We start from the raw sequence: 25,220 nt of genomic DNA, 5'->3' as shown, positions 1-25,220 counted from the left end.
TATAAAGGGAACAGCCAAAGCCAGTCGTTCAAAATCCTTGTTGGACGGTTTCAAATCCCCCACTCGGCTAAGAGTGAAGAATATGAGGGAGGTACTGCAGATGTGTGTCTGTGAGCATGTTTTCTAGAAGTACATGTGTGCCGGATTCTATATGTCGGTAAAGCCCTTCCAGTCACTGAAGGAATGGGAGAGATGCTGACAGACGAACAGAAAGAGACACAGATCTACAGGCTGGAGAGGAAAAAAGGAGAGAGACAGAGGAACAGAAAGAGAAAGAGAGACAGAGAGAGAGAGAGAGAGAGAGAGAGAGAGAGGTGGGGTTAATTTGAAGTGGGCGGGGCTAAAACTGTCAATCAGCGGTGGTTGTTTGGCGAGCGGGCGGTCCTGCACAGCGGGACATCCAATGGGAGTCGACGCTGCTTGTGTCGCTATGGTGACGGGGCTGTGCCCAAGGAGGTTGTGATGGGTTGACAGGTGCGTGACAATCGGAGGCTCTCTGTAAGCATGTACGCCAAAGGCAAGAGCAGCAACGTGCCGTCCGACAGCCAAGCCAGAGAAAAGTAAGTTTTATTTATGGGGGAGGAAACAGCGGCTGTGAGGGAAGTTGATGAGCGGCCGGGGGGCAGTCACACACTGAGCTGCGGCAGGGGAGGGCGCAAGGAGACTCACTCAGTTGCACGGAGCTCTGTGCCCAGCGCTCTGCAAGCCCTGGAAAGTTCACTGCTTCCTTTATTTAAGAAAATATAGACATTTTGTCAGGCGGTCAAGATGGTGGTAGGGATGGAAGGTTAGAAAGCCGTCTTTAGTTTAAGCTTCAGGGTTTTCTAAATGTATTTATTCCAAGACGTTTTTTAATTGAAATCGAGCAGCGTCCTTCTTTGTGACGCCTTTGCTTTCCTCCGCATGTTTAATCTAACATGTATTGGTAATATTTATATGTGGTGTATTTTTGCATTGCGACACTGGTATGGATTTGATGGTAGCTGCATAAATAGTTTATTTGTAAGCATGCGGAGCGAAACTCTGCTCGCTCACAGTCGACTAGAGCAAAGACAAAGTCGGAGCGTTTGGCTCCGAGAAGCCGCTTGTGTGGCTCTTCGGGGGTCGCTTCGCTAAGACAACGCCGGTCAGTTCACCTGCAGCGATGGGTGAAATGTGTGGCATCGGACTGAGATGTAGTTCTGTTAGGCTGTCCTGAAAATATGTGAAATGATGTTTGTGTTTGTCACGTATGAGCCGTGCTTAATTATCTTCAAATTGAGTTGGACCCAGGATGCCCAACAGACAGGAGCTTTTATTGCAGCTTCAGTAAAAAGGCGAACTTGACAATTTAAACATCTGTTCATGAGAGTGATAAACGTAAACTTGAAATTTTTTTTTATTTATTTTTTTCTTCTTTGCATATGTTGTAAATTACCCAATTGTCACCTCTAATTTTAGAAAATTGTTCAGTGAGTTTTTTGTTTTTTTTAACTTTGCTTTATTGGTGAGTTATTCATATAAGTATTTATTCTTTATGTCTTTTTCTGTGTAGCATGTAAACTTTTTAATAGCTATCACGCCATCGCAGCTCTGCTCTCTACCATCTTTTACAGCATCATAAAATCACTGGGTTTAGTATACCAACCTGAAGTTTTTAGTGCCCTCTTTCCTCAGTTCACCTTTTGGAAAACTTTATGTAAGTGCCCCTGCATTCAGCTATTTGTATTGTAGTTCTTAAAGTTGCTCATATAAAAGAATGTTTATTGTTATTATGCATACTTAACCTACACTGATGTATTATATCTGACTCTGTGAGCTAGAGTCAGATATAATATATAGATATAGATCCCAAAAGTAAAAAATGATTTTGTATTAAAAGAAAGGCATCTCAGATCACTTTCTTTCAAAATGTTAGCCATGGTTAGCTAAGTTTAATAAATCAGATAAAAGCTTGGTGCAGCAAAGTCAGCTTTTCATTAAATTTCACTGAATAAATATGGTTCTACTTATTATAAAAAACTTGGTTATTAAAAATATTTATTAATATTTGTGTCACACTTAACATTTCCCATAATTTTACTATTATTACAAATAAAAGGTCTCCATCTGTATCGAGTGGCTGTGCTGGATGGGTCAATTCTGTATCACTCTTGAATTGTAGTTTGAGATCGCTGCACAAATTCAGTCAAAGCACCACGAATGGCCCAAGGGTTCCACTTTGGGCACCCTTGGTTTAAGTTGTGGAGAAACAAATATTTTCATATTGAAGTCTGTAGAAACTTTAGAGTTTATTAGCCTGCTAAATAACAGCACATGGTTCTAGGCTTATTTTGTACAAAATCATTGTTTGGACCTATTGCTTGCTGGAGCCGTGAACTGCGTTGAAGTTTTAAATGATTTAATTTGATTTTATGCAGTTGCCATCATTTGGCAGTAATATATGTAATGCATCACCTTAAGACAACTCACCAGAAATTGCACATGCACTAAAGTGTAAACAATCTCGTAGGGAGTTGGATCATATCTAAAATATCTTAAAACATTCCTCTTGCCCTGATTTTAATTGCTTAGTATTTGGAAATGTGGCCAACCCAGACTGAATGAGCTTATTCACTTCCTCCTCAATCATTTCCAGACTACAACCAGAGGTGGACTGCAATTCAAAAAGAGCACAGAAAATTAACATCAATCGTTCACAACTTTTCCTTCTGTTCAATGATTGGCCTGGTAGAAATCCTAACAAGTACAATGGTGGAAATCCTAGACGGAGCACTGAAGGGGGATGAGAATCGAACAAAACTGAATAAAGACAATCGCCAGGCTTGGGTTTGTTTGTATTTGCCTGAAATGCAATTTTTGTAGTTGTTTTTAAACCTCTTAAAGACTTGTATAATCCACTTGGTGATTTACAACTAAAGGAAGGATAGAGTAAACTTGACAACTTAAGAGAGTTTGTTGATAAAAGATTAAGGCAGTAAATTAACCTTTCTGACAGGGTGGATGGTGTGTAAGACCAGTAATTGAAGGGAATTTGACCAGGCTGATTATCATTGATGTTGTGCCAGTTTACCCTTAACATGAACTTGTTATAAGTTTACACATAACTCACAGTTCTGATTCATTCATCATACTCTTTTTAGGTAAAAATAATGAATAAGTATCTTAATTATGTCATTGCATAATGAGATATTTAATAGAATTAAAACTTGTACTCTAAGGACTGCAATTTCCACAATGCTCATATTACGACTTTCTGGTGGACCAATGAGGCTATTGTGCTACCCGTGTTAAGCACTGTGAAGTTCTTGAGTAGTTATTTCTCGCTGAACTTACCTGTACGATTGTCTGCAACAAAAGTCAGTAGTGACAGAATGGCCTTAGATGTGTCTTTATTTCTCTGCTCATTTCTGGTGTACCTGCCTGCAAACCCACGCAGCTTGACGTACTTCTTGCCCGCAGAAGGCTCTTAACACAATGTTGCAAAACCAAGGAACAGAAAAGCAGCCCAGCATAGTACGATAACTTTGGTGGTTCAGGCATGAGTCTTCAGTTCAACTTTAAGGTGAAGTTCCCACATCTACAGTAGGTGTGGGAACTCACAAAAAATGTGTACCATAATGACCAAACTATGCTCGCATACAAACACACGGCAGTCATCTGGTCCTTTCCTTTGAGCAGAAATTTTGCAGCTGATTCCCACTTTGCAGTTTATGTCTTTTGTTTGATTATAGCCTGGTTCAAGTTTAACACGTATAAAAGGACACCCCAGTTAATTTTGAGGTCCACTTATGAAAGCACTCATTTTATATGGACATCATGGTTTTTGCTTTATGTAAGAAACATGGGATTAAATTATTTTTGCAAATTCTATTTGGAATCATTTCTTTCTCCCGAGGAAAGACTTTAATAATCCATGCTTGCTTCAGGTGAAATATTGATGGTAATCAGACAGTGTCTCAGTGAGTTTTGACTACCATTAGGATGGTGACTTAAAATAGACAAGGGTGTTTTAAATGTTTATTTTTATAATATCAAAAATCACCCTTTGGCTTCTTTGAATATGAACAGATAGCCATTTTACTGTTATTTTGAAGTTCTATGATTCCCTGTGGTCTGACTATCACTACACCTTTCTCTTTATTTTGGGTGATGTTTTAATGATGAGGCTAAGCGTTCAACCCTCCTGAACTGAGGACTGAACTCGAAGGGTTGTGAAAGCTTGTCCAAAATGTCCAAGTTTGGATTGTGAGGAAGTCAATCACGAGCTACAGTGTCATTTTTAGACATACATATATACAGTATGTGTGTGTTAAAATGCTTCTGTGTCTCCTGTTTTGGTAAAATCCAAGGAGAAGTCTATAAAAGGCTACATTAATGCACGATTAATGACTGTTGGTCATTTGTTGTGTGTTTTGAATCCAGTAGGCAAACAGTGTGACTGAGTATTCATCTCAGACCTTTAGCCAAGTTCTTTATTCTAAATCGATATAAAAAGGACTGAACAGTGGGTTCTGCTCTGTCACTGGCTTATTGCGTGTTCTGACTGAGGCAGTGATGGAGAGCTTGCTGCAGGCCAGAAAGACACTTCCTGTGAACACTCTCTGGAAGTAACTGACACTTATTCTGTAGAAGTTGCTTAGAGACATACAGAACATCTGTACAGCGATGACTTCATATCATGGGGTTTGTGACAAATAACATCTGTATGTGTTATAAAGAAAACAGTGCGACTGACATTGATGACAACTTACATTTTATATTTCATCAGCAATATCAAGCAATAGGCAAAAAGCATAAACGTTTTTTTTTTTTGCACATGGACACTGTTCATTCTTTTGTGATATGCCGAACTCGTCTTTTAGTTTCTTGTTTGGCCAAAATTTCTCCAGTGGAAGAATCTGTTGTAGTAGTTCTGCACTCCACAGATCAGACCTTTATTGAGAAGCAGTATGAAAAAAGTATATGTTGGTGGAAAAAAAAAAAATTCCAACATATTTAGGAATTTGGGAAAACCTGCAAAAGATTTATGGACGTCTCTGGCCAAATGAAAGCATTTTTGAGTTATATGCAAGACACCATGAACACCCTCACAGTGAAATGTGGTGGTGGCAGCATTATGTTGTGGGAGTGGTTTTGTATAGAAGATGCAGAGAAAGTCGTCAGAGTTGATGGGAAGATGAAGGGAACTAAAGGAAGGAAAGGACTGATACTGGGTTTTACCTTTTAGCAGGACAAGTAACCTTTATAACCGGAGTATGATAGAATAGTTTAGATAAAAACATGAGTATGCTTAAGTTTCTTCAACAGTGCTCAAAAACCTTTGAAATTCTGTTTCCCCATATTTATTTTGGTTTTGAATATTTTCTTTGATAAAAAAAAAAAAAAAAAAAACTTAGGAAAATTTGACCACATGAAAATCAATGTACTTATAATGCTGTTCAGCACTCATATCCTATTCTACCCACTTTGAGTGAGCATATTATGACAAACTGATTGAATAATTAAGTGTATAACCCTAATATATCAAAAGTATATAAATGTCTTATATGCATTTGCCTACATATATAGTTATTGATATCACCTTAAATTTCACAATAAGAGAGAGAGAAAGAAAAAACTATGCAAATAATGTATAAATTTCCTTGTTAATAATTCAAGTAATGTTGCTGCAGGTCAGCTCATTATCAGTGTTTACATTTCACCGTACAAGTCACGGTCGATCGGCTGCTAGTGCAAAAGCCACAAAGGAGAAGAAAGGAATGGGCAGCAAGGAGACATTAGATGAAAAGGGGGGGGGAATCAAGTGAGGCAAAGTTTTGTTGTCTGTTAACAAGCAGACTTGTTTATCTGTGGTCTGTATCAGAGAAGCAGAGCAGGCCCGGCACTGCTGAGACCTCAGTTGCTCCTCATTTCTGCGGCGTAGCAGGGGATCGGAGAGCGGGAGAGATGGAGAGTAGCAACAGATTGAGGAAAACGAAGGAGGAGGAGACAGAGCGGGAATGAGGGAATTTGCTGGATCATTAGTTTACAGTGTTGTCGTATTGACCTTAGAATGGACCCCTGTAGACAAGGGGCTCTGGCATCTAGCCCATGTAGATGTAGAGCTGTGAAAGCAGCTGGCCTTTATGGGTTTCTGTACATTATATTGGTGGTGTGTGAGATATGTATGTATGTATGAGATATGTATGTACGTACATTCATACATACGTACATGTGTACATATTTGCCACTGTGTCAGTCATATCTTTTTTGGATCCTCAAAATAAGCAAACTTTGGCTCGCCATTTGTATATTGGTACTTTTCACTGTAGTTTTATTTCCAAAATGCAGGCAACAATATCTCCTCTATCCTGTGTAAAGTAAATAAAAAACACCCTTAATGTTTCATGAAACCTTGATATCCAACTTTAACCAGCCTGCATGTGTTTGTGTCAGCGTATCACGGAGTATATGGCAGTCTTCACACCTGTGTGTCCAAAGAACTCCTTCCTTAGTGTTCAGATGGCACTCCCACCCCCCTCCTCTGTCTGTACCTGTGTTGTGGTCTGCATTTGATTTTGAGTGGAAGTGACAGTACACGACCACTGACTGTGTACTGCAGTTGTTCGATGAGTGTAGGTTTCAGTCACTGGCTGTCAGAGGACACTTTCCACATAGCTCTGGGTTTGTGGTCCTGACTGAGCAGCATTGCAGCACATAGTGCACATTCCTCTTTTCCTCCTTTCTCTGTGTCTACGAAGCCAAAAGCAAACTTTGCCTGGGAGACACAAGAATACTTGGAGGGTCTTTATTTCTGAACTTTTATTAGAGGACGTCTTGCTCCGTGTAATCCCTCCACCCTCCCAAATTAAACTCTTCACTTTGTTTTTCTAATTCAGTATGTGAAATGGCTAAATTGTAGTTATAGTATTATTACAATATATGTCGTTTTGCTAAGTTTCTAGTTCATCTGCCGTCCATCAGTCTGGTGAAGATAATGGATTGTTGGTTTAGGTAAGGATCATCATTCTACACACACATCTACTTCACAACTGAAACACCTCAGGATCTTTCTAGTAGGCTGCCAATGCAGTACTTCGCAGACTGAGGCAGAGCAGTGCATGCTGGGAGCGTTTATCTGACAGAAGCAATTCAAGGCTGCCACTCTGGCTTTCTCTGTGAGTCGCATTACAGGAAAACTACAATACAAATAAATCTGCATACACACATACACTGGTATGCTGTTCATTGGCTCTGAAAACTATCACAGATGTGCCCATTAGAACAAACAGGAATGCAATTGGTTGCATAAATACAATATTGTACCCAGAGGATAAATATATTTCTAGAAAAACAATATGGAACTGTTTTTTATTTTATTTTTTTGTATTTAGGATTTTCTTCTCCCCGATACTAATGCAAGTCATTTGACTTTAGGCGTTGTTGATACCAATGGTACTTAAAGGTAATATAATCAAAGCTGTCTACATTAAAACATCACCCTGTATTTGATCAGTGTTACAGCCACTCACCGATGACATTCATGATGCTGCAGTCTCTGATCAGCGACTGATCATTTGTCCCAACTGCAGCTGCTCCAGGTCAGCTTTAATTTGCTGCTCTAATTTGAGACAACTCAGCTAAAAAGACAATTGAAATTTCTGGCTACACATCACCTAAAACAGACGCTGTTTTATCTTTAGTGTACAAAAATACATGTGACTTGACACTCTTCAACTATGTTTTCATCTGAACTTATCACTTTAAGCATTGTGAAATTTTACGATTCAGGTAATGCAGCGACTGACAACAGCCATGCACACACATTGAAGGAAAATTTAAAGAGACTAATTAACCTATTTGCAAAGTTTTTGGACTGTGGGAGGAAAGTGACTTAACTGGAGGGAACCCTCTCATGCACACAGAACATTTATTGCTAGACCCTTCGTTAGTTGCAGCCCTAGTTATAAACTTATTTTAAATATTTTGCACTAAGATTGCACATGAACCATTTAATGTGCTGAAACCATACAAAAGTAAAACAGATATGGTATGCTACATAACATAATGTCTGCACAACAAAACAGACAGGAATCACTTTAAACAATCAGATATAGACTCACATTCTTGTCTAAAAGATTGTTCAAACATAAATTCAGTGAAAAATTGCTTTAGTTATACAATAAGATCATTCAGCAGCTTTAGAAAATGTACAATTGCTATGTCTTTTCTGTCTGCTCAATATTGGCATCTGGCATTTATGGTGGTAATTTGTTCCATGTTAAACATTTAAACTCTGCAAGGAGCCAAAAACATCCATTTATCAACACTCTACTTGAATTACTCACATACTAAAATGTAAAAACAAAACAAAAAAATGTTCTGTCAGCCATGTTTGTTATTGAAATAGAGTTTGGATAGAGTTGACCAATCACTGCTGTTGAACTTAACTGATGTAATCAGCATAAACACAAGCTGCATACTGTGGAAGGGGGTCATCGAGGGTTATGTTTCACACACAGGTGAATGCTACTTCTGAAGAAAAGTTTAAGAAATAAAAAAATATTGATGTAATTAGATCAATGGGATTATGATAGTGGATGTCCTGGATTATGAAAACTAATTGCTGCATCCTGAGTCTATTGTTCCAGCTGCTCAAGCTCACCATAAAAACTGTCTGAACACAGTATGCAGCGCAGGCCACTTGACAGAGGCAGCAGACAGGAAGCTGCAGAAGACAAGACAGATTGTCTTTCAAAGGAGGCAGTTACATTTTTAAGGAACACCACAGATTTTTTTCATCAATAAAATAATAGGCACAGCCTTAAATACAATTTTGCAAGCGGTGCATTTGTATATAGGCCCAGATTGCTGTGTGTAACATGGTTGCTTGGCTTACTGGAGATGCAGATGACAAAATCACAGAAAAAAACATCAACCGAGTCAAATTTTGTTTGAAATCTGGATACAAGTAATTTAAAAAGGAAAACCTGTAACTTAGGACAGAAATCCTAATTGCTCTGTTGAACATGCACTGTCTGAAGTTAGTTTCTGTGTATATTTTGAACTATTTTGTCATTTTTGCACGTTATTCCTATTTTTTATTGTACATATTTGCATTCTTGAATTTTATTTTTTTTTCTCTTTTGTGTCCATAGTTTTGTTGTACTCAGTAAAGTCTATTATATTTTGCTCAGTTCTGTTATATAAGTTGCTGCATCCCATACAGAAGAACTACATGGCTTTATTTTGAAAATAACAGCCTCTGAGTGAAGGTCCAGATACAGTAACACCTGTTTGTTGTGACTTTTAATGGCCTGCATACTGTATGTGTTATGTGTAACTTTCTAATCCCTTCTGGGGCGTCAGCTAGTGGTACTTTACCTATATGTTTGGGCCCTCAAAAATCCCCTTCTGCTTGTCACGTTGCCTCTGTGTTATTGCAAACTACAACATCCAGCAATTATTACACAGTTAATAGCCTCTCCAGCTCTCTAGGGATGCTTGTGAACAGTGGAGAGAACACGGGGAACTGTCACCACTCTGTTGTTGTCTTTCACTGGCTCTGATATTTTGTGAGAGGGTACAAAAATTCAAACTACAGCTGAAGAGCCTCAGATTATCATTTGTCTGGAATTACAAGAAAAGCTAAAAAAAAAAAAAAAAAAGCCTTCATATGCTTCCCCTTTATAACAATGACTGGTTGAAAACAACTTTCTTAATGTATGACTTATCAGTCTTCTTTTATCCTCGAGCATCCCTCTGTCTGCCTCTTTTCCCCATTGTCAGAGATGTAACTTTCCACAGAAGTGCTATCAAAGCAGGGGCTCTTTTTTTTATTGAGCCAAACGGAGACAGGCTGGGATCGACGCAGGCAGAAAAATAGGACGGCAGGCAACACAGTGCCTTGTTTAAAACACCTGCAAAATGGGTTGTGGTCTTTAAGGTGAAATGTGACAGAAGTATTCTGTTTCAATCTGGTAGCTCAGGATCCTCGTAATTTTACATCACGACCCTTAAAAAAAGGAAAAAGAAATAAAAGAGGTTTATGGATGAGTGAGTTTATCACACCACGTTGCTCCCTCAGGACCCCATGCTTGTCCCTGAAAGCTCCTGTTTTAATTAGAAATGCAGTCACTTCCTCTTTCATCTCTGTCTTCTTCTTTGCTCTTTCTCTTACATGATCTTTGGTAGTGGTGAGTGTACAAAGTTTAGCAGTGGGATAAAGATATTTGAGGAGTAAAGGATTCAGAGCTTTGTGCCATGCATGAGGTCGAGGTTCTGCTGACCGTGACTGGAAACCACTATCTGGCTTTGTTCTTGTTAGTGCTTGCTCCTGTGGTTTACTCAGGAAGTGTTTTTGTTGCCCAGGGTGATTCCAAACATGTTCAGCTTTGCCCTAAGACCAGGGCGCAGTAAGGGATGCTCTCCCTCCCTGAGACTTCCTGTAACCTGAGAAGATTCTCCCAAAACAGAAAGCTGCCGGTGAACATGCAGGCTCAGTTAAACTGCTCTCTGTCGGCTGAGGTGGAAGAATTTCTTGGAGTGTTTTATAAGCTTCTGTCCAACAATAGTCATACACCCTTTTATCCGTTTATCTATAAATAGCAAAAGAAAAGGATAAATGGTTTTTAAATGTATCTTAATCTGATGCTCCTCCATGAAATCCAGGGTGAGCAATTTTATTTACAGGTTGCATTTTTTACTAAATACACAGGGTATACTGGTAGACCATCAAAGTCCTTAGGAACACGTGAAAAATACTACACTATGACCCTGTTGAAGTCCTCACCTAAATCTTCGGCACAGCTTGAAAGTTGATGTTCGCAATCTTATCATCCCATCTGATTGAACTAGAACAATTCTGTAAAGAAGAATGCGTAAAAATGCTAGTCTGTAAAAGACCTACACCTGTAATTGGTGTAAATTGGTTGTACAAAATATTGATATTCACAGGGGCTGAATATAAATGCATACTACAATTTTAGATTGTATGTAACCTTTTCCTTACATCTCACTATACATGGCTAATTGTGTTGGTTAATCCAAAAATAAAAAAATCCTGATAAAATACACTGTTTGTGATTGTACTGTGGCAAAAATACAAAAAAGTTCAAAGTACATGACACGTAGCACTGCTCGCTGTTTTTTCCAGAGTTCCTAATTTGTATGGCATCGCTTTCAGTGGTAGCGACCACTGCTATATGTTATACCAGTGTAACTTACATTGTAATTTTAAATACCTTAGCGTAACTGTACATCCTGCTGTGCATTCCCCCCGCCCCCTGCATCCCCTGCCAAGTACACTGGAGGTTGATTGGAAGCTTCTCCGCTGCTATTTCTCCGTCATTGACATGCAAGACGCATCGCACAGATTCTGGCGCAAGGTTAAGCATGCGTGACGCCCAAGCTTAGGAACTGCTTCAGACAGTCTCTCTCTCTCTCTTTATACTTCTCTCCAATTTTCACCACTAAAAACGCAGATTATTTTCCTTTGCCTTCACCGTTCCTCAGTGTCTTGCACCTCTCCCCATGTTTAACTCAAGCAAAGGACTAAATTTCAGTGAATGCACTATCCTCCAACAACATAAAACATCTCAAATCCACAATCGCATTTTCTACCCAAGGAATGTAAAGTAGTTCACTTTTGGAGTATTTAAATTGCTGACAGTACTTGACTTTATGGCCTCTTTAAGTATTGCCTCTTTGTTGGATTCTTCATAAAAATATATTTTAAGTAATCTCAGCAGAGATGCATGAGCAATCATTTTCCGTTTTTTTCCCCAAATTGCTTCAAATGGCTTTAATCTATATCAGTTTTTTAGATCTATCTCCTCTGTTCTCTAAAGAGTGGAGAGCAGGAGCCCAGCAGAAGTTACTGTGGTATGCTTTTTACTCTCGTCTATTTCTTTTTATGTTTTTGTAGATTTTCTTTTAACAATAGTTTATGGGCTGAACAATGGTGTGTGGATCTGGAATTAGTGTGTGACTTCATCTCATTATTATTATTATTATTATTATTATTATTATTATTATTATAGTAGACCACATCAATGCAACAAAAATCAAAAAGTTCTAAAGTATTGTTTTAAAGCTGCTGAAATTTCCTTGAAAAGCACGTTGTTACTGTTCAAATTTGTTTAAACGCGACAGAAAGTTTTTGAGTGACCAGAGGATTCCATAATTGCATGAGGCAAAGTCACAAAAATAACTCATTTGAATACAACTCTACAAATAAGATCATTTTTTCAGGATGATGATAAATGATGGAACAGATTTTCATCTTTACTACTAATCACTCATGATTAGTAGTAAATTAAAACAAACATAACACAAACTCATCTAAAGAGCAAAACAGCCTCCAATACTACCGTTCAAATTAAAGGGCAGATTTTTTTTGTCTTAAAAGATCCCTCCTGGGAATAAATTTATTCCCAGTACTGCCCGGGATTGCCTAATTTCGATTGTAGTCTCATGTTTAATTTCAAAATGGGAGAATAAATGGAGGAACAATTTAAACTTCCAGCACCACAAAGAGAGAAAAAGAACTGAGCACCTTACTTTAGTCTGAAATAAAAAATAAAAAATGCAGCGTAGCATATGGTCCAGGCAAACTACAAAAAAAATCTTTATGCACTGATTCTCAAAGGCTGATCAGGCCTTTCCACCTCTTATTTCATTCAATGGTTTTTGTCTTTGTGAACTTAGATGATTCTCTACTCAGATGCTTTTGCTTCCAGAAGTCATCGCCAAACAGAGATGGATGCAAAGTAATGCAAGACACATGTTACATCAGGCAGCCAATTAGAAGAATATGTTTTACTAATATTTTTTATTACATCAATGACTTAGAGGGACCAAAACAATCAACCATCTACAGGCACAACACTGTTTCATCACTGTGGCAAACTAATAGCAAGTATTGTCATATAATCTTCAAGTTTTGGAGATTCCTGGGAAACACATGCAGGAGTAAGAAGTTATCTTGATGAAATCTGGAAGTCCAGTAAGGACATTTTACACACCAGTTTTTACAGGTAAATTATCCAAAATGAGCTGATAGTACATACTATAAAATATTGCAACGAGTTTGTTGTAAAGCAAACAGATTTTTGGTTGCATTTTGATCAGCTCAATGTGCTTCTAACATAAATAAATAAATGTTAAATAACAGGGTAATTAACCTTGTATGATAGCAATAGGTGTTGCCGTTTAAGTTCTGTCTGTAAACATGTGTCTAATTTTCTGGACTTTATGGCTGGATTGTGTTGGAGATTTACTGTAATAGCTTGTAGAGAAAGTTGAAGGGGGGGAAAAAAATCATTGCCGTTCTTTCAACTGTGAAATTAAACAAACTCCCTATGAGAGGTGACTCAATCTAAACAAATCAAAGCCAATGAAATGGAACTCAAATTAAGAAAATGATGGATTTCCCTCCGCATTTATTTGATTCATCTACTTTACATGTTTTGCAAACAAATTACAGTTGTAGAAAAACATTGAATAAATGTCAGATTTTTATAGACAAGACAATATGTTGTTTTTTTGGGTTTTTTTTTTTTTTTGCTCAGTCTGTTGGTAAACAACTAGCATACCCATCACGCCCTCTCATCATCTCTCTGCCTCTCCCTCCCTTGGATAAGTAGGCATTTCCTGTTATCTCAGCTCTGGCCATTGTTGTCTGCTCTGTGAGACAGTAGAGTCTGTGCACCGCGGACTGAACTAAAGCTGTTTCACTTTGCCTGATTGGGTCCGCATCGGGCAGAAGGGGGAGATGCTTCGTTTTTAATGTATTGTCTGTTCAAGTTTTTAATTGCATCTGCTCTAATTTGTTGTCGTCGGTGTGGAAGTCGTGGCGTCCCTGTTTAATGTTGCCTGTATTTGAACCGCCACGCAAACAAACTAATCAGTTTAAATTGAATTCCATCTAGACAACATTATGTATTGAAAATAATAACCCTTTTGCTGAAGGGAACCTTGCAATAAGAAATAATCAACTAGTGCGAATTGGAATAAAATTGAAGAAAAAAAGGAAACATTAGAATTTTAACGAAGTATAATAAGTAGTTTAAATTTTTTAAGACACGTTTTCTGGCTTCCATCTAGCTTGTGTTGAGCTCTGCTTTTATACAAGGTGCCACTTTGTCTTTTGTCCTTTATGCTTTCAGGGGTACCCTTAAAAGAGCGTACAACTCAAAACTTGCTGTGATAATATTTGCTTCTAAAGTAGTTCTCAAAGCATTTATTTTCACCTTGTCCTAGACTGTCCTGAGGGCAAAGGGATGAGGAGATACTTGTGGGATTTCCAGTTAATGAAAGGTAAACACAAGGTCTGCTCTGAGGTAATCCAAGGAATGCTCTCCCTCTCTGTCAGGATATGAGCTTCATGCTTTTGACTTGTACTTTTATGTGTGACTTTTCACCTTTGGTGAATTCTTTCACTGGAACCACTTTCAGTATGTTTTTATCGCAGTTTTAGCCAGTCAGCCTATGTTTGCATTCTTCCATTGTGAAACTGTATTACAGTAGTGATACTGTTAAAGAATAACAGCACAAATTATGACATTCAAACCATTTGATTGAACAGACAAACTATTTCCTTTAAGTTTTATCTTCAGTAAAACTGCATAAAAATATGTTATTAGCCAAATTAGCAACAAATCTTGTAAAAATGCAAAGGAAGCAGCATTGTTATTGTGACCCGAGATTATTTAGGACTGCTGTTCTGTGGATTAACTGAAGTCGAGTTATGTTTTTGAGTGATATATTCACACATATTCCTGAAATGTAGTGTAAATTTTAATCACTTAATCATCATTTTTGATTTTTAGTTCTTTACAGAGCAAATCTTTAGGCAGTTTAAAAAAAGCCTTTTATCCTTAAGATGTGGAAATTGTTTCTAGTTACATGCTTCATGTTACTATATATGCTTTATTTGTTATTGAGAAACATAATGAAAACTGGATTCTTTTTAGTTGTCCTGTTTAGAACAGTTTCTAGATTATATTCTTGCCATGTTAAGCTAACAGGGATGCAAATCTAAATTAAAAAATATTGAATCTGTTATATATCGAGCAAATATTTTTTTGAAGATCTTAATTTATTACTCAATGCAGTAAATAAATTGGAATTAAATTAAATTAAATTAAATTCAGAATTGGAATTAAATATATTGTAAAGTCATCAACAATTAAAAAAAATGCTTTTTGTTTTGTCTTACAAAGTACATCATAAAACATTTGCTAACTGGTGATGTGTCCTACAACACAAACTAACATTAAGCACATATAACACTAACAAGATATGAATCAACTGTTAGAGCTTACCAGCCTCCAAACATTACTTATCAGAAATTAAACAAGTCTCTGAGCAAAAGTGTTACGCCTGTTAGTGGCTGCAGTCCAGCTGTAGTCTCTATAAGGCAGATTGAACTGAAGGTGGGATACACCTGTGAATTTGGGGGTGTTCCCCTGGCGACCGCTCCTCTACTAGAAGATCAAACTGTTGGAGCAACGGTCCGACGCAGAGAGGAGGGACATATGGAAGCTGTGTGTTTCCCTTCCCATGCCTGTCATGTGTCGCGCCTTTTATACTCTGTCTAAATAAAGTAGAGGTCAAAACTTCTGTCAGTTTGTAAAGTCTGGGTTCCCCGCTGTCATATTGTGCTCATGTATGTGCAACAGCTCTGTGTTAGTGATAACATATGACAGAGCAGAGTGACTAAAGATCTGCCAGCTTTCATCACTTTATGTAATGCTGAAGAGGAATAACGGGTGTGGCAAACATTTACACAGCAACGACAAAACACAGAACACGAAAAAATAACACTTATTTGACTACAAGTGTCTCACCTTGGGCTACTTTTTTTTTTTTTTTATGCTGGATTACAACATGTGCTTTGTTAATGTTCAAAGCTGCAGTGAAAGGTTTACTACTTCTCTCTACTCTCAGTACGAAAGCAGCAGCAGTAGCTGAAGTCAGAGGAAAGTCAGCATTGAAGATAGAGACTTTACTTGATATGAATAACTCTCATTCAAGTGGTCTGTCTTCAGAATGAGCCATTAGAGGAATCCCAGGGGACACTATGCAAGGGTAATGGAGAATATGGATTTAACTTGTGACCATCAGCAAAAATGCCAATTAGAAAAGCATCAGTGGGGATAGCCAGTAAGATGGCTGCAAAGCACTGCCAGGAGGTGATTAATGTCGAGCATGTTTTTTTACATCAACAAAAAATAGATTTAAAAACATCATCTTTGTTTATTTTTAAATGTTGGATCCTTGTTCATAAAAGCTTTTTACATTAAACATTAAAAACAAACGTATGAAGACTATTCTATGAAAGACAGGGGAAAGGTGTGCTGTTCCTTTACTTTTGTTGTGATTTTGAAAATCCAGCATTACAGTCAGTAGAAAGCTGTTTATTTTGTTTTGCTGGTTCTGCTCAGATGCTGCAGCATCAACCCTTCTCCTCCTCCCTCAGCTTATATCATCAATCATTTACTCTCACCATCATTCTTTCACTTTACTTCTCACATAAGTCTTTCTCCTCCTCTCAACCTCCTTATCCTTCATGTCTTTCTCATTCACTTCAGCCTCTGTATCCTTTCTTTGAATGGTGATCCCCCCACCCCCAACTTTCTTTTTGTCAGATCCACGGGAACATCTCAATAAATTAGAGTATAGCTTAAAAGAACACCATTTTGATTCAAAAACACACAGACCGGTTCATTTAAGACATTTATCTCCATTAATTTTGTATTTTAGCTTACAGGTAAAATCCCAACATATGTTTTATTAAAATATAATCTGTTACATGACCAAGGTATTACTGTGTATACTTGACCAGTGATTTTACTTCACTTAAACACCCAAAGAGACTCTTTGGAGAATTGTCAAGAGACACAGTGAGTCAACAAAGCCATAGTTAAAGTCACCCAATCTTTCTCAACACCTCATCTCCAATAAATAACAATCATGAAAATGAATAGAAACTGTCAAATTTATTACTGTATGTGTACTGAATTTATGTAATATGCCTTCCATTCTAACAGAATTATTGAAATAATATAAAAAAAACCAACTTTTCAGTAATATTCCAATGAATTCAGACTTTTCTGCATATTGTTGGGTCTCCCTTCCTGAGCTGTTCAAATTAATCTGTCTTGTAGTTTTTTTTCTAATTGTGCATATAGATTTCTTTGTTTCAGATCCTCCCAGATGGCTTTATTAGTTTAAGAAGGCTGACATTAGTTTTGCAAAAGTTGATGAAGTTGTTCGATGGAAGATATTAAAGAACCCTTCTCTACATTCAGTAAAGCTAAAGTTTTGACTTAAAAAAAAAAACTTTGGCGTTTCCTCTACTTTAACCCTATAATTTATATGAAGTGATTCACCTTTGATGGGGTTATTGCAAGCGAGGTGTGTGAAACATCTTGTCTTGAATCTTGAATCTGCACTTTGGTGTAAAGGCTTCATAATACCCAAGGTTGTTTTGGGCTCCTGTTCGTTTCCTCCGTTGTTTTCCTGAAGCCCTGCGTACATACAATGAATTATTCAGCAACGTAATGGGTCTATATTTGTCGTTGTTTATCTTGCCACCACCATCATTGCTGCCCTGCCAGCGTCTCTTCCAGCTTTCACATGTCTGTGTTTCTGTCTGTTTGGCAAGTAGGGGCCTCTTCACCCACAGAGGATGCTCCACATTAATGAATGAAGTGAAGTCATTTAGCAGGACTCTTAATGGCACATAAAGCCCTGCTGCTGGGTTTGATTAATCAGGGAGAGTGTTTGGCTCTCTGTCTCTCTCTCTTACATACACACACACACACACACACAGGGCTGTCCTGTGCAGGATCAGCAACTCACTAGCTGTACTCTCTTTATTTTAGCACCGGGGTCCCCGCTCTGTTCTCACCAAAGCTGTCAGGGGCCCTAGTTGCTAACGCTTCTGGAGATTGAGTCCAAGAGTCTCAGTTTGCATCTGAAAGTTAAGCTCTTTAAGAAAGAGTCTGATTTCTTTCGGTCATTGGCAAAAATGTATTGGAATCATTTGTTTAAGATGCGCAGCAGTGAGGCTGCATTTTATTGGCAGTTTCAGATTGATACAGCTGATGCATATGCTTAACTTGTTTATCTTTGCCCCAGTTTGGTAAAAGTTTGCTGCCTTTGTACTTGCAGTTACAGCTGTCACTGTCTGCATTGCATCAGTCAAATATGCTGCAAACTTATGTAACATAGCAATAAAAGAAGTTGAAAAAAGTCCTGGTATTTCCCAACTGGAGAACTGCAGACCCAAAGCCATACCTCATTTAAAGTTGCAAATGTATTGATTAATACCAATCTGGAAGTGTTATTTTTATTAGGTTCTTAAATTTATTTTAGTAACTTCCTCCTCACTTGAACTGCACAATCTATTGCATTGCTTCTGCAACTGTAAAAGATTGCTTAGTAGCAATATTTTATAGGCCATAATGTTTCAGGTGCTTTGCATTAAAACTCTGCTCACCAATAATTTATTAGGTGACATTCACCGTAATTAATGCTCTTGGCTTGTATAGATTTTGCTAATCTAGATTCTAAACCTCTGGGAGAGTTGTGAAGATACATCCATGATGAAAAAAACTACATGTGTTTTAATTGCAATCAGTATCGTCAACAATATTGCAATGGCAGTATTGTTGACAATATTGACATATTGGCTCCCACAACAGCTTTCTTACTGTTGTGAGTTTGTGTACATTGCTACCTTGTTTGGAAATACAAAAGGCAGAGTAGTACATTCTTATTAGCTGGCATTGCTAATTTTAGTCTAGTAAATAATCATACAAGTTTGCAAATCCCACTGATTTTCAAATTTAGAAACTGGAGCACCGTCGGGATGAATTTGATGTTTTTTCTTGATCCAAGGGGTAAATGTGTGTTTCACACCCTTGAATAGCTTCAGATTAAGCAAATATTAAGGTATTTATATATTTTTGGTTTGTTACCGTTATTGTTATTTTGTATTACTTTGATCCTGAAATTCTTGTACCAGTCAGAGAATCATTGCTGTAGGGGATTTTAGCAATTCTGTCTGAACCCTCTCTGTGATTTGTTGTGTTGGTTTGGTTGTTCACTGAAAAACAAAGTGCTTCAAAAACATTGCTGCAGATGCTTTACAATATAATTCTATAGACATTATTCTTTGTTGTGAAAGGATAAAATAAAAAAATAAAAAAACAGCAACGTCAGATGAATATGCAAGAGATAATCGCATTATTTAACTTCCTCACTAAATTTAGGTTATTTTTGCAATTATAATCACCTCTTACAGAAATCTATGGCATTTGTTTAGGAAAATATGAGCAAATTTGTCCCATATAGATAGATGAAGCTTGCTATATTGATCATTTTCAGTACTTCATTTGTGTATGTGACAAGCAATTTTTTTTCTTCCTTTTTGAAAACAATAGAAAAGCTGTCTGGCTCAGTCTGAGTATTCGCAGCATGGCACTTTGTGTTAATTTACCGAAGGAGGTCACAGCAGGGATGCTGGGCAAACCGAGAATCGGCTCAGTGAGAATACTCGACATTAGAATATGAAAGTTTATAGATTCAAAGAGTACTCCTCTTGGGATTCACCCAATGTCACTCATAACCTTCAACCCATCTTACTTTCCCTTCTCTCTCTAATCCCAGCTCCTCTGTCTCACATCCTTTTATCTTAGTCTCTAACACTCTTGATTCTGTCAAATATCTTGCTAATTTTACTCCATATTGGACCCAAAGAGAGTTGTGTAGTTTAATCTCTGGCTATTTTGTGCTCCTACTTTGTTATATTCAGTAGTCTATGATTATAACCCATTTGCTATATTTTACCCAAATATAAAAACTGAATGTATTTTCAGATACTTTGATGTAACGGGTGTTTTTCTTGCTGAATGTAACCTGTGTTTGACCTCTTTGTAGAGACATTGCAGGTTAGTCTCTACACACAGGTTTTTGTTTAGTAGCTTCTGAATTCAGATAATTTGGATATCTAAAAATCTGCACTAGAGCTAAGATAATGATCTGTTTTTGTTTTCTGTATGTTTTAGCCAGTAAACATAGCTAAAGGCAGAATGAGTAACAGTTCATTAAGTCATTTAATTTTATCGTTTGTGAGAATCTGTTGTCTCTTTACTTAATGTCCCGTTTGGTTCTGGGTGGTACTAAAACTGTTAAACTGGAACTGGAGCTGGAACATGCCGTATTTTTTCGGACCATGCTGCTTAAAGCCCGGTGTCCTGTTCTGTGGATCTTTCTTCACCCACCAGGGGGCTCTTTAGCAGGAAGTGACTAACTGGAAGTCAAACTTGAAAATCAAAGAAGAAAAGTGCTGATTTTCATTTAGAACAAACACATGCTAGCAGCAGGCACGACGGAAAAATGTTTTCAAAATTATACCCGCTCATCATGGAAACCACACGAAGAAGTTCATATGATGTTGAAAGGTATCGATGTGGCAGTACAGATCGACAGCCGCTGCACGTAAACTCGGCGTGAACGAATCCATGGTTTCGCATTGGAGACGGAGGGCTGCGTCCGAGAGCGGCGGAGATACCAGCGGTTTATAGCCCGGTGCGTCTTATATATGTACGTTTCCAGTAAAAAACAAAACAAAACAAAAAATACAACTTTGTGGGTGTGGCTTATAGTGAGGTTCGCTCTATAGTCCGGAAAATACGGTAGTTTTGTAAGACACCATACAGGTGGCCTGTTGCTCCAGTCGTTGTCATGTTCGTTCTGTTCTGTGGTGCCATGATGCAGGGTTGGATTTATAAGTATGATGGGCCCCTGGGCTGGAGCCAATTTTGTTGTCCTATTCACTAAAGAAAAAATGTTACCATCAAGCTTACTTAGACTAGAATTAAGCTGATTATTTAGAAAATTATTCTTTGGATACGGAAAAATAACACAAATATGGCACTTGGTAAATACAAAGTCCCTAACCATGTTAAGTAGTATAAAAATAAGCAATGAAAATAATTGTTTATGTGCTTTTTGAAAGATTAATTTTAAAAAGATTGTTTTTACCAAATAAATCTGTACACAAATTAGTTCAGTAAGCTGTATTTACCTAAGAATATACTGCCATTCTTAGGAAAAGTACTCTTTAGCACTTTCTGTATTAATTACTCATAGATCCCTGCATCTATGAATTTAAAGTCGCTACACAGATTTGTTGTCTTGTCAACTTATGCAGACAACACAGAGTAGCAAATCTTGCACATTATCAAGCATCTGTGGCTATAAACAGAGTGTCTGAATAGCACACAGAAAGAAACAAACTTTCTTCTTTTGGTTGCTAAATGCTGCTACTACAGATGGCCTTTCATTCCTCTGCCATTTTGGTTGTTGCTCTTTGGCCCTCACGTTTTGCTATGAAATGGTCTCTTTTGCTATGTTTTGTACCGACTATGCCTCAATTCGTAGCTGTTCACTGTGAAGCTGTTGTTGCTCCCCTGTCCTCTTTCTTGCATGCATACTTTTGCTGACGTTTCAAAAAAACGACTGCACTAAGCATGTGAGTTCAGCCACATCAGACGTAAGACATTGCAAAATAAGATATTTACTACAAGGAATATGCTGAAATAATACTAAAAAATAATAGTTTCTTTTTTGAAGATTAGGTTGTTTTTGTGATTGCTTGGAGCAGAAATCTAAATTGAACAATGAATTTGATTAATTGCATGACGGTAGCGTTAAGAGACCATGAGGGTTAGCTTCTATAAGCCTGAGGCCATGGCTCTCCACCAGGAAATAGTGGACGGCTTCCTACGAGCTGGGGGTCAGTTTTCTGCTCAAGTGGAGGAGTTTTAGTGTTTTGGTGTCTTGAATAGAACTGATAAAGAATGCAGGGAGGGATGGTGAACGGATCGGGACGAGGATTTACTTTGAGAACAGATCATTTCCTCCTACTACTGGCAAAAAGACTAAACTTCAAATGACTTACTATGACTTCTTCAGCGTGGTTACAGATGTGTGATTCAACATTAATGTTTGATAGGATTTTAGCCTGCCTAGAAAGTTTTTTGTTTTTATGCTGCATTTGTTCCAAAAATGTATCCAGGCTTTTGTTGTTTTTCTTCTTGCTTACACTAAGCATTTAATTACATTTTCTTATGTCAGCATAGTGGCAGGTCCTGTAAATATGTCACTTAACATGTCGATTCAGATAAGCGCTTTTCCATTTCATCTCTAACAAGGGTGAAATAATCCGGGCCTAATCTATAATAGGCGAATCCAATCACTGAAGCAAATGCCTGTTGTGATTTGAAGTGCTGCCAGAATTTGATCGCCTCAGCGGTAAATTGATTAGCAGTGATCTACTGGTCTCCTTAAATGCTGATCCTGGGAAAAGAAGTTCATGTATTTGCTTTAAGCTGACGCTGTGGTTGAGCTTCAAAATCTCTTTGCACAACCTTTCAGTAAGAGCAAAAGTGGCCCGGTGGCCTCAAAACAACCCAGCACAGAAGCCAGTTGGTGTTTTTGCAAACTGCATGCTTTTAAACTAAGATCAACTCCGACTGTTTTAGCTCGCTGCAGCTGTCTGGTTAGATTTACAGCTAAGGGCTGGGTAGAGGACGTTCTTTAAAAACCTGAATACTGGAATTTGAGAGAAAATAAGTCTGTTACAAAGTGCATGGATGAACGGGTGATAATGAAAACGTCGACGTGCTTCCACAAGATCTGGGTAGCATATAAAGCCCTATAGAGCTTGTACAGATTACAGACAAGCATTCTTCAGTTTAACCCTGTTGCTTGCTAAGAAAAGTGAAGTTGATCATTTGCTTAATGGACTAGAATAATTGTTTTCCTTTTAATGTGTCCACATTTTGCAGCTTATTAGCATTCTATGTCTCGCCCTTCTCCTGTCTTTAAACCTTATCTCTGCTCACTGCTTTGTCAGTCCAGCTCCATGTACTTATTTTTTCCTGTTAGCATGGAGGGTTCACCTTAACAAGGGGCAGATCAGCAAGGACCAAAGGGTGTTGTATTGTTTTCCAAGCATGTTACCGAAATATTAAAAGCTTTAAGTAAAGTTTAGAAGATGCAGGATGCTAGCAAAGTATACTGTTTTGTTATTTTCTGTTCATCAGTCCTGTATCAGCTGCTCCTATTGTTGGCTTATGATAAATCAAAAAAAGGGAGACTAAAGGAAGAAATGGTTTGACCCCACGATTGAAAGCTTTGATTCTGACAATATTGTAACACATTAGGCATTTTTGTTTATATAATCCTAAAATAATTATAGAAAAATTTGTTTGGAGAATTAAATAATGCCTTCAAACAGTTCAGGAAATCTCACATAATGATGTTCAATTTAGAATATTTTAGCTAAGTAGGTCCACCTGGCTGCAGTTTAAGGCTGAACCCCAAACAGACTTCCTCCTTATTTTGAAATTGTGAGAAAATAGAAAGAAATCAGCCACGATATCAGGAAGAATTTCCAAATTTCCTTTTGTCTGTTGAAACGGTGAGTATAAGCACCATGTAATGTCCAGATGTCTTTCAGGAAGGAGATGGGTTCTGTGTCTCAGAGGTGATGAATATGTTTTGGGCTCAGTGTGGAGCGCCTGACTCCAGCCAGGGAGATGCTGGGTGTTTTAACATGGCTGAGCTCTAAAGTTAAACTCTTTAGTCTTTAGGCTGAAACTGAACCCTGGAAAGTCACACATTATTTATTCTTCTTTCTACCACTTCTATCATTATTATTAAGCTACGTAAATAAACTCACAAAGCGTGCCAAAATAACCACAAACGTGAGTCATGTGAATCTGAGATACATCAAAACTTCAGCCCATCTTTACCATTGTCTTTAAGCTTGCATTAATCTTTTATTTCTGCTTCACTAGTGTTTTGATTTATTTTACAGTGTCAGAATGATCCATTCCTCTGGCCTCACCCGTTTTGACTTCCTTCACATCCATCTCCTCTCGCCCATCATAATTGCAAAGGTCACATCCTAGAGACTCTGTGAAATCAATTACAGGTTAAACCTCTTAGTCTGCCTCCAAGGCAGCAGAGATGTGTTTTTATGTGGAAATACATTTCACTGCATCCCTCCTAAGGACGTGCTTTTGATTCCTAATATTTCCAGTTTTGCCACTGAATTCATTTATGCAGCCTGTCAGCATCCTCATCATTGATGACAAAGTATCCACTGCAGGTATGTGACCTCTATCAGTGATGTTAAATTGTTCTACACTGACGCTGCTGTTGTCGGCACTGCGGTGCACAGGAGGGGAAACAGATTTTGATGGGTTGACAGGAAAACGATGTGCAGGGCAGAGAGACAGAAAACGTTTGTTCCTTGAACATTGAGCTGTACAGTGTCTTGGAAGAAAAAAAAAAAGAGCATATCTTTTATTCATGCTCAGTTGACAAGGTGTCAAGAGTTCTGTCAATCCTCTCATTTTTCCGTTAACCTTGTCCCCGTAAAATGTCCTGTCGCTGTTTCTCTGGTTAAACATCACTTTCAGGCCACAAGGGAAAGGAAATAAGAGAATGTAAGACGGCAGGAAAGACAAAAACAAAGATGGCTTCTGTTCTGTCTTCCTTTAAAAAAAAAAGGAATAAGAGTAAAGCAACTTGTGGAAAACAGCTAAAAACAAACTGAAGGAGAGAGGAGGAGAAATGGGATGGAGAGAGATGGACGAAGGTGGACTGTACCTGTGAGAGAAGCGGAATAATGTTCATTCTGTCGTCTGAGTTTATTTTTACCTCAAGGCAAGAGTCTGGATCAGGGTTGCCAAGCTTGTAGCACCTTTCAGTGGGGGTTCCTGAACAGATGTCGTCCCAGTGTGAACATCTCTCATGACTTTCAGTATCAACACCAACACACAAGGACAAACAGAAAAAGTCCCAGGTCATAGCTTGTGCTGCTTTGTAAAGTCTAAAACATGTTTTAGCTGTTGAACACTTCCTTTTACATAACATCTAATTTTCTTACTTTATGTATACAATAGCAAAATTATCGAGTCTAAATCTGAACTTTAGACACCAGTTAATATATTGCAAGTTTTAAAGTAAACTAATTGAACATATAGAGGGTTGTAGCTGTGAAATAAAAGCACTTTGAAGAACACACACTCACAGGTCTCTCCACTAGCGCTGTAGACATTTTATCAATGTACCCGCTATAACTTTATGTCCCTGCTTATTATAGATATTCCCTGAGAATGTGACTGGTGTAAATAACGCTCTAACCTCACCTTCTTTCTCTTCTGATGCTG

The 25,220-nt window shown here is 37.9% G+C and overlaps 1 protein-coding gene across 3 annotated transcripts in view; it reads left to right on the top strand.

The window, feature by feature from the left end:
* The first annotated feature begins 418 nt into the window (after positions 1–418).
* The window catches only part of LOC122827837 (single-stranded DNA-binding protein 2), a 59,019-nt gene continuing 34,217 nt past the window's right edge, over positions 419–25,220 (top strand). For all 3 annotated transcript variants that reach the window (XM_044110899.1, XM_044110897.1, XM_044110898.1), the window contains exon 1: positions 419–560. In XM_044110899.1, the coding sequence (XP_043966834.1) occupies positions 505–560 (56 nt within the window). In that variant the 5' untranslated portion in view covers positions 419–504. The remainder of the gene's footprint in view (positions 561–25,220) is intronic.

This window comes from Gambusia affinis, linkage group LG03 (genome assembly GCF_019740435.1).
Source record: "Gambusia affinis linkage group LG03, SWU_Gaff_1.0, whole genome shotgun sequence".
Lineage (NCBI taxonomy): Eukaryota > Metazoa > Chordata > Actinopteri > Cyprinodontiformes > Poeciliidae > Gambusia > Gambusia affinis.
Note: the sequence above shows the minus strand (reverse complement) of the source record. Positions and strands in the feature narration are given on the sequence as shown.